The sequence below is a fragment of the Manacus candei genome, unplaced genomic scaffold, assembly GCF_025592945.1.
Source record: "Manacus candei isolate 608988 ecotype Guabito, Panama unplaced genomic scaffold, ASM2559294v1 h1tg000023l, whole genome shotgun sequence".
Lineage (NCBI taxonomy): Eukaryota > Metazoa > Chordata > Aves > Passeriformes > Pipridae > Manacus > Manacus candei.
This window is the reverse complement of record NW_026138071.1, coordinates 18,632,347-18,648,036: the sequence shown is the minus strand read 5'-3', so window position 1 is coordinate 18,648,036 and position 15,690 is coordinate 18,632,347. Positions and strand designations below refer to the sequence as shown.

Sequence of the window (15,690 nt, the reverse complement as noted above, 5' to 3'; positions counted from 1 at the left end):
TATTATAAATTTCAAATAAATGTGTAATTCATTGTAGAATCATGTAAGGTGCTGGGTTTTTTCCTTTCCTTAATTCAGTTAAAGAGTTATTTTAAAAAGGGGAAAGTAATTTTAAGAAATTGACAGTAAATAGGCAGTTTTCTTATCATGTGAAACGGAGTTAATTTATAGGCCCTAATTCCAACCAAAATGTTTCTTGTACTGGTGATAACCAAACCCAGTCATGCTGCATGATCTCCATACAAACAAGTGCCATTCCTGCTTTTGTGTGATTGCCTTACAGATGATTGTTGCCAGCCAGTCAGAAGATGGACAGGTGCTGCATGTCATTCCTTCTGCTCAGCCAGGAGTGACCCAAGTGATTATTCCTCAAGGTCGGCTTCTGGATGTGACCAGCACACAGGGTGAGTGTAACCTGTGGGACTTGAGGGTGTGAATTCCTGAGTGCATCCTGCCTGATCTCTTTTTGAGCACCTTCTTTGTGTGTGTTTCCTTTCCTTAGTCAGCTGTGAGACAAAATACATCCTGAATCTGCTTTCTGATTATGAATCTGGCACGCCACACGCCACATTTTCTATTGGGCAAAAACCTTACGAAAGAAGAGCTATTATGTCCCCTTTCTGAAGGATATATGATGGGTAGATTGAGATATCAAGCAGAGTTGTTTCTTGCCTTATTTAGCATTGATAAGGATGTTTATGCTGTCAGACAGCTGTACTATCAGCTTCAAATTCTCACTGTCCGTTTACTTCATTTTGAGTGAAGTAGTTAATTTGTGTAGTGCAGAAAGACCAGGATGACATTAATTCTTCTGTTCCAGAAATCACTGGTGATGATGCATCTTTTGTGAAGCCGGGAGTGAATTGCCTGGTAGAAATTCAGTTCCCAGTGAAGGAAAATGAGATGTAACTTTCACTTTGTTGCAATATGATAATTGTCACATTTTAAGTATGAGGGGAGATGTACAACTGGAAGTGCAAATTTTAAGGTTTTCTCTAGAAAATGGACATACTAAGATCTGAAAGTATTGATTATCTGCAAGCCTTGATGGATGGCAAAATGCTGTGTACTAGTTTGCATTCACAGAGATGAGAATGCAAAGACTGAGAACTAGGTGGTCACATTTTGTTAAACTCTCAAAGGTTTTTTTAAACTTTTTTCTTTCTCTCCATGAAATTCTCAAAATCCGAGCAGTAGTTAAGTGCTCCTGTGGAATGATAGCTCAAAGGTAGGACTAGAGTCCTGATGCTGGGTGGATAGAAGATTTGGGATTCAAGTCATGATCCAGCCCTTTTCACTTACAGTTGGAGTGTAGTTCCATGACCTTGCATTGAAAGGCTTGTTCCTGTCCTAATGCTCAACCTTCCCTCCCTTTCCTGCTCCTGCAGGGATAAGACCACTGTTTGGTTACAGCAGTCTTATATTACTTATAAAGCTGACTGTGAGCCTTTAGTGCTGAAACAATTGTTGCTACTGTTTGTAAGCACTATGTTGCAATGCTGAATAGTATCTTTGTGTTGCCATTGTTCATCCTACATGGGACTCTGTGTCACAGTGTGTGAATACGTGTTCTACAATAGTGGTAGAGGGGTTTTTGGTGGGATGTTTTTGTTTTGTTTTGTTTTTCCTAGAGACTTACTGTATAAAAGACTTTGTAGTTATTTGATCTTTAGCAGACAGTTAGGAAGACTTGTCAGTGGTTTACTATGAAGATTAAAGGGCAAGGAGAATGGCCTGTCAGCCCTTGAGTTTCTCTTGTCTGCACATGGTGGTAATGCAGGAAATGGCGCAGGGTTCAGTGTAGCTGTAGTGTCTTGAGGGGATGTCTGTGGAGGAGGAACCAGTGCTTTGAACCAGAGTGGTGGTAATCTGAGTGCACACGTACAAATCTTCTCATAGAGCTTTCTAGTGGAGTGATTTCTGTACTCTGTCAATAGCTTATCACTGTCTCTCAGGATGGGGGAAAGAGGCTTTCATAACTGAAGGGCAAAAATCCTTCATCTAAAGAGACTGTGTGTTTTTTTGTTGAGACCAAAATATCGACTGTCTACTTTTGCAGTTTTCCATTATGTTTTTGTTTAACTGTACACACAGGCTTCAGTCTAACAGTAATTTTTGGCTTATGGATTCCTCCTTATTACCAAGAAAGGCTAAAACATTTGCTCTAACAGCACGTCAGATTCAATTATAAGAGGCCTGTTTTTCTTGTTTAAGTGTTCTTTACTAAGTACAAAGCAGTATCATTGCCTCATTTTTTCTTATTTTAAAAGCAACCAGTGTGTGATTTGCAGCTGAGCAAAATAGTGCAATCCTGTATGGATTTGTGGAAATGTAAAGCAGAGTAATTTACAAGTTGTTCTGATTATTTGCTTTGCTGTGGAAGGATTAATTAGCAGTAGTGTGATTACCAAAGTCCTTGAATAGAAGCAACCTTATCAAGTGTATCTGCATATGTGTGCCTGGAGTTAGAGTACTGATTCACAACTATTCAACTACTTTGTCATCTATAAAACTTCTTTCATATGTCAAAAGGCTTGCTTTTCCAAACATGAGGTTTAGTCGTAGCTGCTTGTTTCCCCATTCTTTGTTCAGTTATTAACCAGAAGACTGTTTTATTTTTGTAAAGATGCTTCGGAAGAGAACTGTGGTGATGGGAACCTGCAGACTGTGGTGGTGGCTGCTATAGCAGACAGTGCAAGCAGTTACATTCTACATCCACAGGCATCTCTCACTGTATCGAAAAAAACAACCACCAGGTAGGTTGGGAGTGAAAAGGATGAACAATCACTTCGATTCACTGTTAGCACTGTTTTTTTTTCTTGCAGTTTTGATTTTGCAATGGTTATCACAAAATTACCATGGAGTGGAGGTTACGAACCCTTAGTGTTAGTGAATGATGTATAACTAACTGGGTTTTCAGGCAGCTTTTGGATGTGCCAGAGCAGTGGAAAAAGCAATTAAAGTACCTGTATTCTATTCCCTGTATTCCAGACATAATTGGATATGTTCTGACTGGAGTGCTGGTGGGCATTTAAAGTAACACAGTGCAAATTACTGAAATTACTTTCAATAAACACTGTTACTGCCAAGCAAGAGTTGAATGTGATCCAGTGAGGGAACTGCAGGGAAAGTTGACATTTGAGGGAGCAAAGTTTCTTGTAGGAGCGTACTAAAACCTGTATAAACCATCCTCCCTCAGGAACAGTTGATTGTAGAGATTAATTTTTTAGATAGAGGTTTCAGTAGTTGGCATTAACTGTTGAAAGCCCGGTGTTTGTTCTCTGGATAACTTCTTTGGTTTCCTTTGGTAAAATATGAGAAAGTAGCTGGTAACAGTGTATTTTGGTGAAACACTTAGACAGGCACATTGATTAACAAAGCTTCTGAAGTTAATTAGTTGTTAGTTTTTTTTAACTTGATATCCACCTGATTCTCTCCCCATGCTAAATGTTGCCTACTATTTTAATTCCTGAATACTCTGGAATTCTTTTTTGCTTTAAAAAACCCTCAAAAAACCCTCAAAACCTCAAACCAACCAAATAGAGCAACAGCAGCAAAAAAACAAAAAACCAAAAAAAACCCAAAAAAACCCCCAAACCAAACCAAAAACAAACATAAAAACCAAGAAAAACAAATACAAACAAATAAACAAAACAAACAAACAATTATGACAACAGAAAAACTCCCAAAGAAGGTGTTTGCTCTGTGGACTGTAGGCTGGCTTTGCACTGGTTTATGCTCTTCAGAAATTGAGATGTGGAAAAGATCAGAGTCATCTCACTCCAACACAAATTATATGTGTTCAAGAAACATGTAAAATGAAGAGAAACAGTTTGGAGGTCTTGAATGTAGAAAACAGTGTTTTTTTTAAATACTTACATTTATTGTAAATTATTTTAACAATGAAATAGAATATGAAGAAAAGGAAGCCCAGGTTTTTAAGGCATGTTGATACAATATCCATGGTTGGATCATGTGCTCTAGGGTTATACATAGTACACTGATTTGATGTTACCTGTAGTTCAGACTAAATTGTTGCTTTCCTGAATGTCTGTAAAGACTTCAATTATATTTTTTTTTGCTTTTTCAGGGTAGTGGAAGATCCTTTTCATATCCCCCACCAGCCTTTGCCACTAAATACCCCTGCATGGGCACGCTGTCTCAGGAACTGTGAGGTGGGCCACAAAGAATTCTGACTTGGTGTTTTATTATCTAAATCTAAGACAGTGATCCTATTCCATGAAAGGAATAATTCATAGTTGTAGAAGTTGTGTTCAAGCTTCCTGGTATATAGTAGTGGTACTGCTAACACAGTTAAACACATAAAATGCTGTGGAATCCTTTTCTATTTTAAGAATGTTAGAATAACTGACCAGCAGCAGCTTCTGAAGCAAAAAATGTGCTGCTGAAAACCTGATGCCTTACAGTGCTGGGAAGAATCATTGTGCACCATGTAAGGACTTGCTTTTGAACTACAGGGCAAACTTTGCTGACCTCTGCAATTATTCATGCTAGTTTGTGTTACCACACAGAAATGAAAATCCATGTGACTGGCCAGTGTCAAGTCTGAGACTTAAAGCACCTTAATGTCAATATTTTATTAAGGATTTCTGTTTTATATATTCTGTGTCTTTTTTTTTCTTTTTTGTCCCAGCAGGTTAGGTTACCTGTGCTTATTTTCTCTTTTGTTAAAAAGTGCTCTATCTTTATTCCCTGTGATGGCTTTTGACCTAAACAGAACTTTTCCTTTATTTGCATATTGTTAGGTGTCTGCAGAACTGTCCTGATGACTGGATCCTATCAACAGCTAGAATGTATCCTAAGTCACTTAAAAGGAAGGGAGGAGAGAAGGGAAGAGTCTTGAGAGTTCAACTACCCCTTCCTCCTGCTACCAGACTCTTCCTGATAGATGTTTATTTCATTTTCCCTTAATACTTTTTAATAGGAAATCTTATACTCTCTAAGTTCTTCATCTCTTTAGATATCTCTACCACTTGAGTTTTTTCCTATCAACTTGGCCACTGATAACTGGAAATTACCATTGCAGGGACTTAGAAATTGAATTTCTTTCTAAGTATCCACTTAGAAATAATTTTTAAATATATTAATCTCTTCCTCTTTTTATATGCCATGTATTTCATACAAGTGGTACTGTCCACTCTTATATCCACTTAAATGTTAAGAGGTCAGAAACTTATTAGCAGGAATTCTTCCATGGTGGAGACACTATTTTCATAGAATCAGTCTCTTAATTCAGTTGGCCAGTTAGTTGGTAAAGTTCACTAAACTGTGTTTTTAGCACTATGTGGCACATACTTTCTTATCTTAACAATCATATGGCTTATCTGAATAATTTATTATTGTTTTCATTTTATAGTAGGACTTGTATTATGATCTACTTTGTCTATCTATTACAAGAAATTTCACCTGCTCTATTTAAAATTCACAGCAGCATTTATAGGAGAGATCTTATTTTTATAGAACAGGAAATAGAAATATTATCTGTTTGAAGTGTTCTGAGGACATAAACGTCTGCTTCTGCTGTTCAGCAGAACTGTTACCTGTATGCACTAATCCTCCCTGATCCACTGGAGACTGCTAGGATGTATGTACCTTTTCATGGGCACAGACTAGAGACAATGGGATTTTGGGGTGTCATTTATCTTTCAGGTGTGACTGTCTTACATATTATCCTGTTACTAGTGACAGAATTGCAGGGTCCTACTGGAACTTGGAGGGGTGCTGGTAAATCTGTCAACTCACAGTTCCACTCTTGCAGTTGCTTGCCAGAATTGAGACAAACAGTGCTGAGGTCTGTGTGATTTCACAGAAGATGTCAGCAGGTGAAGCCACTGCACCCTAAAGGGCAGTGACTCCTTTGGTAGTTAGTACTGCAGGTAAACACAGAGAGTAAAAGCTACAGTTATCCAAATTAACACTAAGCTTTGTGTTTGATGTTGATTTCCTGACTGCCTTGAAATGTTCAGCTGTGTCTAGACAGCATAATGCCTCTGGTACCCTGCTGCTGTTAGTTCACCCAAGGAAACTGCAGTTTTGGTCTATGTACTTTAGTGTAAGCTTTTATGTACCTTTGCTGAGATGAGGCCAGAGGAGAGAAAAGGAATTGCTCCTTTTTTTGGCTTGAACCTCAGAGTGAAAGGGTTGAAGAGTATCTGATTACTTCCAGGTAATTACTTTGTTAATAAAAAGTGAATTTAAAACCAGCTCTTTTCAATAACCTACTTAGTTTTCAATGGTGTGATCAGAATGCATTTCCAGCATGTATCAGCATACTGAAATAAAGTGTAATTATAAACTGCATTAATTAACTCTACAAAGCTAATTTATTTATCTGAAGCAGATGGTCTCATTTGTCGATTTTTTTCCCTACTTGCAAAGCTCATAGAGAGCAGGGATCTTATGTGCTTATGATTTTCTTCTTGTCCTCCTCCTCCCCGTCACCAGTTTAAGGAAATGATCTAACTTGTGCAAAAGTAAAGCCAGAATAGGAGACAGTACCTTAACTGTTATTGCTACTTTTCTGGCACAACAGTTTTATTAGTCTTCTCATCTCCTTAGAATAAGGTCAATGTCCTATTTATAGTGACAAGTGTAAGATAACATTAAAAAAAACCTGATTGTGCAGTCTTTATTGTGTGGAGTGGTGCTGTAATCCCTACTGTGAAAGGCAGCATCCCAGGTTTCTATAAGGAAGGTAGTTCTGGTACTTCTCAGACTGCTTTGCTTCTCCTGGATTTTTCAGACCAAGTTTTGGACAGAAATGTTATTTATAACTTCTTAGTAAACGATTGCCAACCTCTCTAGCTCTGCACAGCTGTGTGGGTGCAGCCTGTGCAGACTTTAACTGCTGGAGCAGTGTGCTGGCAGAGCAGGGGGTGCTGAAGTGTCAGCACCTCGTGGCTCAGAGTGACTCCCATGCAGTGGACACACAGCCCTCAGTGTCTGGCCTTGCACTCACAGCAACACTGTGCTGGCCCAGTTCATTCACAAGATCTTTGTTGGTTCTTGGTTGATTTAGGTTTTGCACAGACATTTTGGTTTTCTTAGATGACTATGAGGCAGATTTTAGGCAGGTGTCACTAAAGTATCTGTGCGATAACAATTTTGAAGAGACACTATTGCTGCTTTTTTTGTCAGTATTACTTAAACATCTGTCTGCTCTGTCACTGAAGGTGGCAAAAGAGTTCCATCATACTTTGGTACTCATTCAGAGTGTGTTTGTCCCACAGACTGAGCTGGCAAACTACTCTGGGTGTTACTTACAGCCGGTTGCCCAACCTGTCCCTGAGCTGCATATGACCAGAAGGAAGCATGGCATTCTGAATTTGGGTGGAAAGTTCTCTGTCCCAGTAGTTTTGCTGATGGCTGGCTGACCCTGGTAGACCAGCACTGAACCAGCTGTGATGGCACTGAGTAGCTGGATAACTACTTGGAGCCTAGTTAGATGCAGTTTTTGTGGAGTTGCCAAGATTGTAGCAGAGTTCATTGCAACCATCATCAGTTTGCACATGGCAGATCTGGTATAGTATGTTTCTGTGTAATGTTGAGAATCAAGAGTGCGTTGAAGGCTGGGAGAGATATTATGTGGGACATTCCATTCAAAGGTAGTGCACTAAGTGGGTGAGACAGTTACTGGTGGTATAAGTGGGTGTATTCTGCTCCAGTGCAGTGGAACATGTGTGTGTTGCAGTACATGCATAGACAATTATTAGTGGTTCAGAGATTCTCTGTGGCAGTCAAGTGAAAAACTTCATCTAAGGCAAATTTGTGTAGGTGGTGACTGTACCCAAAGTGTGTACTGGGGGGAAACCACAGGAGTGAAGTTGTCCTATGGAAATCAGAGTTGGCAGTAACTGTAACTGTGTCAGGGGTTCTTGGTGTTCTTAGGGTCTTGAGTGGCTGACAAGCTCCTGACCTCAGTGGAGACCGCTCTGGCGTTAGATCCTACATTAAATCTCTGTGAGGTACTAATGTGGGGACAGAAAACATGAAACGCCAAAAATCTGGACCTATGTTCTCACCTGCCAGAGTCCCTGACTGCTTTTGTTTTCTTGTGTAATGTTCAGCAGTCAGCTGGGTGAATAATCCTATTATTTCACCTCCTTTCCATGCAGAAAATTGGGGACTCGTACCGCGGCTATTGTGTGAGTGAGACAGAATTAGAGAGTGTTCTAACGCTACACAAGCAGCAAACACAAAGTGTGTGGGGGACACGCCAGTCTCCAAGCCCAGCCAAACCCGCCACACGGTTGATGTGGAAATCTCAGTATGTCCCATATGATGGGATCCCCTTTGTCAATGCAGGTAACTAACTTTTATTTTAATAACTACTTTCAAAATTTTAACATTAGTTTCCAACTGGCCATAAAGAGGAGTCTTTATGTTGTTCCTTAGTGTTGGTAAAGTCAAGGCATAAACATAAAAAAGGAGCAGCTTGGGCATTTCTGTGACACAGTCTGAAGGAGCTTGTTTTCTGAAACAAGAGGAAACATGTTTTTTGGGTTTTTTTATGTTTTGCTGTGATTATTTCCTTTTGTCCTTTAGGAATTAGTTAAGTACTGTTTGATGGGGGTTCATGTGATGAAATCTTTAAGGGGGAGGTTCCATCTGCTCTATTAGGACATGAAAGTGCTCATAAGGATAAGAGCTTGTTCGCTTATTCTTGCCTAACTTGAAGATCTTTTGAAGAGTTTGTTCCTCAGGAGTCAAGAAACTATTTAAGTTGCAACCTTTAAAAAAAATAAATAAATTTTAAAAAGCAACCACACAAGATAAGCATCAACATACCTCAGCAGACAGATCTTTGTTTGGTTTTTTTTTAAATGAACATGAATACTTCATAGGTTGGTAATTACATATTTAGCTCATGAATGTTATGTGTTACTAAGAGTTAATTTGGATATTAAATGAATGGGGTTTAATTGTTACATAGAGAAAATGATTGGCAGGAATGTAGGTTATGTGCTTGGGTTTTTTCTTTTCTTTTTCTTTTTTTCCCTGAAAGTTACTGAAAAAGTGAAGTATTAGCACCAGTTTTAAAGCTTCAACCATAAACTGTGAGGTAAAAGAAAACAAAGTCATCAAAATCTTGATTGTTATTTTTAGTGAGAATATTGAATGGTTGAAGCTTTTGTTAAACAAGGTCCCTATCAAACTGGTTTTGAGATTCAGTTTAACAAAGACTAGTTTAAAGCTGTTACAGTCTTTTCAATCCTGAAATTTACATTTTAAGTTTGTATGTTAAAATGTTTGTTAATGTTTGTTTGTTAAAAACGAGACAAGATATATTTGTTATACATAATTAGATTTTTTTTTCATTATTTTTTTAATGTCATTTATTGCCCTGAAGCAATAAATCATTTGATATCTTATGGAAGCAGATTATGTTCCTGTTGTAATACTTAAAAAGGTTTTGGTTATGTCACTTGTGGTATAGGCAGCTGCTTGCCTGACAAATAAAAGATAACTAAACATGACGTGGAAGAAATTTGGAAAACGTTCCCTTCTTGACAGCATTAATGTTTTGCTTGTCACCTCTTTTTTTAGAGGTCTGATTGGAAGAAGTCACTTACTTCAGGTTTAGAGCAAAGCAGTGTTTGTTTAGGCCTGTCTGGTTTTGTGTGGGTATGCTGCTCTGAAACTCTGTTATTTGGCAGTTAAGATAGCTCTGACTTGCAGTTAAGAATTTATGGGACAGACTGGTCTGAAGTGTTGATTTAAGCCAGGGGGCTGGAAATGGCTGCTGACCTGCCGTCGTGGTTTAACCCCAGCTGGAAACAACCACAGAGCCACTCGTTCTTTCCTCCTGGTGGGATGGGGGAGAGGATCGGAAGGGTAGAAGTGAGAAAACTCGTGGGTTGAGATGAAGGCAGTTTAGAAGGTTAAGGAAAAGCTGGGCACACAAGCAAAGCAAAGTAAGGAATTCACTCACAACTTCCCATCATCAGGCGTGTGTTCAGCCATCCCTAGGAAAGCGGGGCTCTGTCACCTCTAATGCTGACTTGGAAAGACAAATACTATACCTTTGAATGCCCGCCTCTTCCTCCTTCTTCCCCCAGCTCTGTACGCTGAACATGAGGCCATATGGTATATTCCATATCATATTCCATGACTTTGGTCAGTTTGAGACAGCTGTCCTGGCTGTGTCCCCTCCCAGTTTCTTGTGCCCCTCAGCCTCCTTGCCTGTGGGGTGCAGTGAGAGGCAGCAAAGACCTTGACTCAGTGTAAGCCCTGCTCAGCAGTAACTAAACATCCCCGTGTTATCAGCACTGTTTTCAGCACAAATCCAAAACACAGCCTCATACTGGCTACTGTGAAGAAAATTAAAACTCAGTCCCAGCCAAAACCAGCACATGTTTGATTTCAGCTGTGAATTTTCTCTGTTATTTTGGGGATTCTGCTTCTTTTGTGTTTATCACCAGCATTGTGCTCCTTTGGTAATTTCTCATCTTATAAAGTACTGGTGTTCACCAGGGCAGAATCTCATATTTTGCCTTCACATATGTTGCAGGAGTCTTATGAGGTGTAACAGGTTTGAGAAATGCCTAGTAAATGCTCTGTGTTCTTGCATGCTGTGAGAGAAGCATTTGCACTGTATTTGCTTGCTACACCTAAGCGTTCTGTCTTCTGAACAGTCCGATGGCAAACAGAAACGTTCTGTTTCAGAACTCTCATCTCTTCTGTAGTTACTGTTTTACTGTTAAAAATTCAGTTATTGCTTGAATAAATATAGAGTGAATTGCTTTCTGTTTCCAGGAAGCAGAGCCATTGTAATGGAGTGTCAATATGGGCCAAGGAGGAAAGGTTTCCAGCCCAAAAAAGCTGGTGAGCAGGAAAGCACCTCTGGCCATCTGTACAAAGCCACTTGTCCAGCCAGGTATGAATTATCTATAAAGCTGTAAGAGTGACTCAGCATCCTAAGAAAGTGTTCTTTCCGTGAGTTGGGACAGAGCACTCTTTTGGGGTGGTAGCTGCTGTAGCTCTTGTTTCATCTCCTTGGGAACTTGAGGTTGATACTCATTTAGAGGTAAGGAGGAAATGTTGTCCTGTTTGACTCAATAAGGCTGAGATCTGATAGATTGCCTGGATGCAAAGTAGCAACACATCACTATATGAAATAGAAGTATTTCATATCTTAGAATCATATCATCATTTCATATCTTCAGAATCATTATCTACCTGAGCATTAGTGAGTTACTGTGATGTTCTTTAGTGACCATTTCGGGTCATAAAACTTTGTCATATTATTTATTGTTTTTTCTTCAGGCTTTTAATTGCATTGATATCAGTCAATCAGCCTAGTTTAGCACAAGTCCTGTGTGCTGAAGACGTTACAGTTCTTCCTGTTCACTGAGGAGTTTCTCCTTATCCAGCACTAATGGTTTTTTTCCTCATCCTTGAGCACCCTCCTGGATGCTCGTTCAGTTTTTACTGATTTAAGAGTGTGTTTACTTCAACACTTGTAGCTAAGTAAGCATGTGCTCAATTTTGCACAGCTGGGTGAACTGCAGTCTGTTCACAAATGGTGTGTGCTTTTGCTATGCTGAGGGACAGAGGGGTTTTTCTGAGGAGCAAAATCACTCTGACTGAGCAGCTGCCAGACCAGAACAGAAGTGTGTCTGTATGCATCCATCTCTACTGAAGTGTCTTTAAGAATTCTACAGTTATTTTAGAGGCTCCTTCCTCCCTGCATCACTGTGCTCAAACGTCTATTCTAGTGTCTGATATGAAGATGGGGATTTTGCCTTTCCCCTCCCAAGGACAAAGTATACTGATGGAGAATTTTTTTTTATTCCCCCTGCCTTCCCCCTTGGCAGAATCTATATTAAAAAGGTTCAGAAGTTTCCAGAATACAGGGTTCCTACTGATCCTAAAATTGACAAGAAAATCATAAGAATGGAGCAGGAGAAAGCATTCAACATTCTGAAGAAGAACTTGATAGATGCTGGCGGTATCCTCAGGTGAAACTTCCACTTCTTTCTTTATTTTCACAAATGAAGCAAAAAAGAGCAATGTTTTGCTAGGTTTGCTTTATTTTTTACTGAGTCACTTATTAAGGCTTTTGATTAATATCAACAGTAAAAAAAATCCCACAATGTCAGTAAGACTCCTGTGGCTCTGAAGTATTCATTTGGTAAATGCGTTAAGCACCAAGTGGTGGAACTTCAGCAGGTGTTTTCATGCAGATAGAAATAGTTGTAGTACTGGAGGGTTTGAGCTAGTTTATTTTGCATTGAAAGGTGTGAGAGGACCCTGAGTTGCGAAAGACATTAGGGCCCTGAGTTCTGAAAGTGTCAAAACTTACATTGCTCTAACTAGGTTGTTTGTGGTTGTCAGACTGTTCCCCTAAGACACCAAATTTTTTGCCTTTGCTTGAGAATTGTGTGTTTAAAATCTTTCCTTCTTGCTAGGTGGTATGTACAGTTACCCACTCAGCAAGCCCACCAATACCATGAAATGGAAACGTCCTGCCTCCCTCCTTCACCCTCCCATTTTCCTGTGTCTTCTCCTGAGGAGGAGGAGGAGGTTGTTAGAGATGAGAACTGTGCTCTGCCTTCTCGACTTCATCCTCAAGTGGCAGACAAGATCCGAGAACTGGTGTCTCAGGGAATAGAGCAGGTCTATGCAGTGAGGAAGCAACTAAGGTACAGAACTGTCTGGAATGCTCTGTCTGTAGTGCTGTATCTACTCTTGCATCTGATTCATTTGGTTTGCAACTAAATGGTTGCAAATGCTGATGCACCACTGGGTGTATTTCCCAGATGTCATGAGACTGTTTTTCCCAGCTTTTATCTTCTCTTTCTATATTGTTGTTGGTAGCCACCAAAAGCTGCTGTACTCTTTAAATATACTTAAATAAATGGAGATTTTAAATTCCAAACTCTGTAGCAGATGCACAAGGAACTGGCAGAAGATCATCTAGCTTGCTTTTGTCTTGTCATTGCAACAAGGGGAGGGAGAAGGTAGTGGTGTCTCTAACAGAGGGAAATAGCACAATGTATTTAAATGTGCATATTTGAATGTCCTTTAACATGTGACAGAAAGTATGTGGAAAGAGAGTTATTCACGCCTGATGAAGTGCCAGAAAGACATAATCTGTCCTTCTTCCCCACTGTGAATGACATCAAGAACCACATTCATGAAGTACAGAAGTCCCTAAGGAATGGAGAGATGGTGTATAATTCAGAAAGTATCCCAGCAATGGTATGTTAGCCTTTGTGTTATCTTTTTGATTTTTGGAGTTATACTAGAAGTGTTGTTTTTAATTTGTACCATTTTGCTGTATTTCTTTAAAAATTCTCTATGACTTTATATTTCCAACAGCAATATTTTCACTGGAATCTCTGGCTGAGCACGGTTGGATTAAATGTGAATAAAACCTTCTGACCTTCTTCAGTATTTATCTCATCAGCATTAGATTGCTGTTATTTGATTGACAGATTATACAATACTAGCACTTCTTAATGCCCATGAACTGGAAGCCATGTGGTGTAGAAAAATTGGCATGTGGCAGAAAATTTTATTCATGTCTTTGTCATCATCTGTTTTGAAGAAGTTACTACTACTTTTCCGTATCTGAAAAAATGGGGGTGAGGTGTGTCTGAGGTGCAGTCAAAATTAGGGCTTACATGACATTTTGAATGTGTAAACATTAGTAAATGCACTTTATAGCAAGTGAAGTAAGCTTGAAGTCAATACTTCTGAATGCTCAGTAACTCTCAGATGTTTCTTAATTTTCTTTCGCATATTGACTCATAAAGGATACACAGTGATCCTAGTTTTCCCAGTTATGAGAGTGACTACTAAGAAACTGTTGATTTGACAAACTGAGCTTTGACAAACTCTTCTGTTAAATCATGCTGTGTCATCAGTCTTTTCCTTCTTCCTATACTGTTGTGGCCCAGGTGAGTGAGTGTTCTTGTTAGTTAGCCAAATGGTTTGACTGTTTTCTATTTTAAAGTCTTTAAACTGTCATGAGCAGACTTCAGCCTTCCTGATATAGTGTAATGTTCACAATATTTTTTTTTTTTGGCAAATCAAGAGCTCCCAAAATGCATAGTTATAAGAAAATAAGGAAGTGTAGTTTTAGACATTGTTTTCCTACAGGTCCTGTATTGAGCCTGTGTTCCTGCAGTAGACAAGCTTGTACCCTTTCTGAGAACTGAGATCTTTTTCCTTTCAGCTGCAATGGACCACAGACAGTGGGAATGTCCTCACAGAAACAGTGACTGTTACATTTGCCTCACCACCTTCAGATGGTAGGACTGTTTGGATAACGTAGCTGTCTTCAAATGTGTTTTATTAGCTATGTCACAGAAGTTCAGTTTTATTCCAGAGAGGTTGCTGCCATGTTCTGTCACTCAGCTGAACTTAAGAAGGATTATTTTGTCATAACTATTTTCATTTGCTTTTTTTAACTATTTGACTGCATGTGTGGAAAAATATGTAGTCATGATGTTGTTGGAAGAAGTACTAGAATAATGAATTGGGCTTTTATTTAGCAGCCTCAAGCAATAAAAAATTTTAGTGGGATGGTTGTGTGAAAAGAACATTTTATCTTGGATGAAGATGCTAATAACACCTGTCAAGAGAATTAAATTAGACTCAGCTTGAACAGTGTCCCTCTTTTTTAAGAAAGTCTTGTTTTTTAGGAAAAAAGAAATTTGCAGTGTGAGCAGACTTACTGCAGTTAAGCTTGCATGCCTGTGTTAATATTGCTATTACTGGGCTTTTATGGAGAAACACAGAATAGTTGTGCCCTCAACAGCTGTGATAGAGCTCAGCAGGATGCCTTTTGGTATGAACTGAGTGCTGGAGAAGGTTCAGGAAGAGACCAATTCTTGGCTTCTTTGTTTTACACAGATAATTCTCTAAGACAAAGTAGCCTATCAAATGTGTAAACATCCATCCAGTGACATACTGAATTTTACAGGAGGCCAGAGAATTGGTTTTGTTTAGTTTTATGCACATGTGCACCAACTCAGTGAAAATAAGCAGATACTCTAATTGCAGCATGTCTTGTCTTCCTTTATATGTGTGGGTATGTGTTTGTATATATTTCAAACACGTGTTTATAATTGTATTACAAGTCTAAGGAAAAAAAGAAGCCTGGCTTTCCAAAAATGAGCTCTTATTAATGTTTGTGAAGTGGTAGCAAGGGAAAACAACATTGACTTTTATGACTACTCTTTGTATACGGGTTTTTTTTTAATTTCAACTTGTGCCAAATGGGGACAACTTTACATTTAAGAAATCAGGCAATAACGGAACTTCTTGTGCAGAACTCCATATCTCCATGGGATACAGCTTCCTCTGTAGCAGGGATATCAGGAGTTGAACTATTAGCTTTGTTCCTCGGCATGTTGCTGTAAAATACAACCTAAGGAAAGAACTGCCATCTCTTCCTGCATATGAACATTCACATTTGCATATGGATATTAAAAAGAGCCTAAGTATTTGAAGTAGTTGTGTTCAAGGAGATTTATAGAGAGTATCTTGTGGTCAGTTGTGATAAAGAGTTAAGAGTTTGCAGATCGGTATGTATGTTGAAAAATGAATCTCCCCTCAGATTGCTGAAACTTTTTCTATGATTTTCTGATAAGAAAGCATTTTGCAGTTGACCATTCTCAGTTTTTGCCATTCACCAGACTAGTCTGCATTCACAGGGCA

At 39.0% G+C, this 15,690-nt stretch overlaps 1 protein-coding gene across 8 annotated transcripts in view; it reads left to right on the top strand.

Annotated features, from left to right (window-relative positions):
- CARF (calcium responsive transcription factor) overlaps positions 1–15,690 on the top strand; it is a 64,137-nt gene that overhangs the window by 33,372 nt on the left and 15,075 nt on the right. For all 8 annotated transcript variants that reach the window (XR_007904427.1, XM_051786853.1, XM_051786855.1 and 5 more), the window contains 9 exons: positions 284–404; positions 2,627–2,756; positions 4,091–4,175; positions 8,136–8,325; positions 10,777–10,897; positions 11,838–11,981; positions 12,432–12,665; positions 13,062–13,224; positions 14,204–14,279. Coding sequence is in view for 7 of the 8 variants with exons in the window: in XM_051786853.1 (XP_051642813.1) it covers positions 284–404; positions 2,627–2,756; positions 4,091–4,175; positions 8,136–8,325; positions 10,777–10,897; positions 11,838–11,981; positions 12,432–12,665; positions 13,062–13,224; positions 14,204–14,279 (1,264 nt within the window). In the remaining variant the exon portion in view is untranslated. The remainder of the gene's footprint in view (positions 1–283; positions 405–2,626; positions 2,757–4,090; positions 4,176–8,135; positions 8,326–10,776; positions 10,898–11,837; positions 11,982–12,431; positions 12,666–13,061; positions 13,225–14,203; positions 14,280–15,690) is intronic.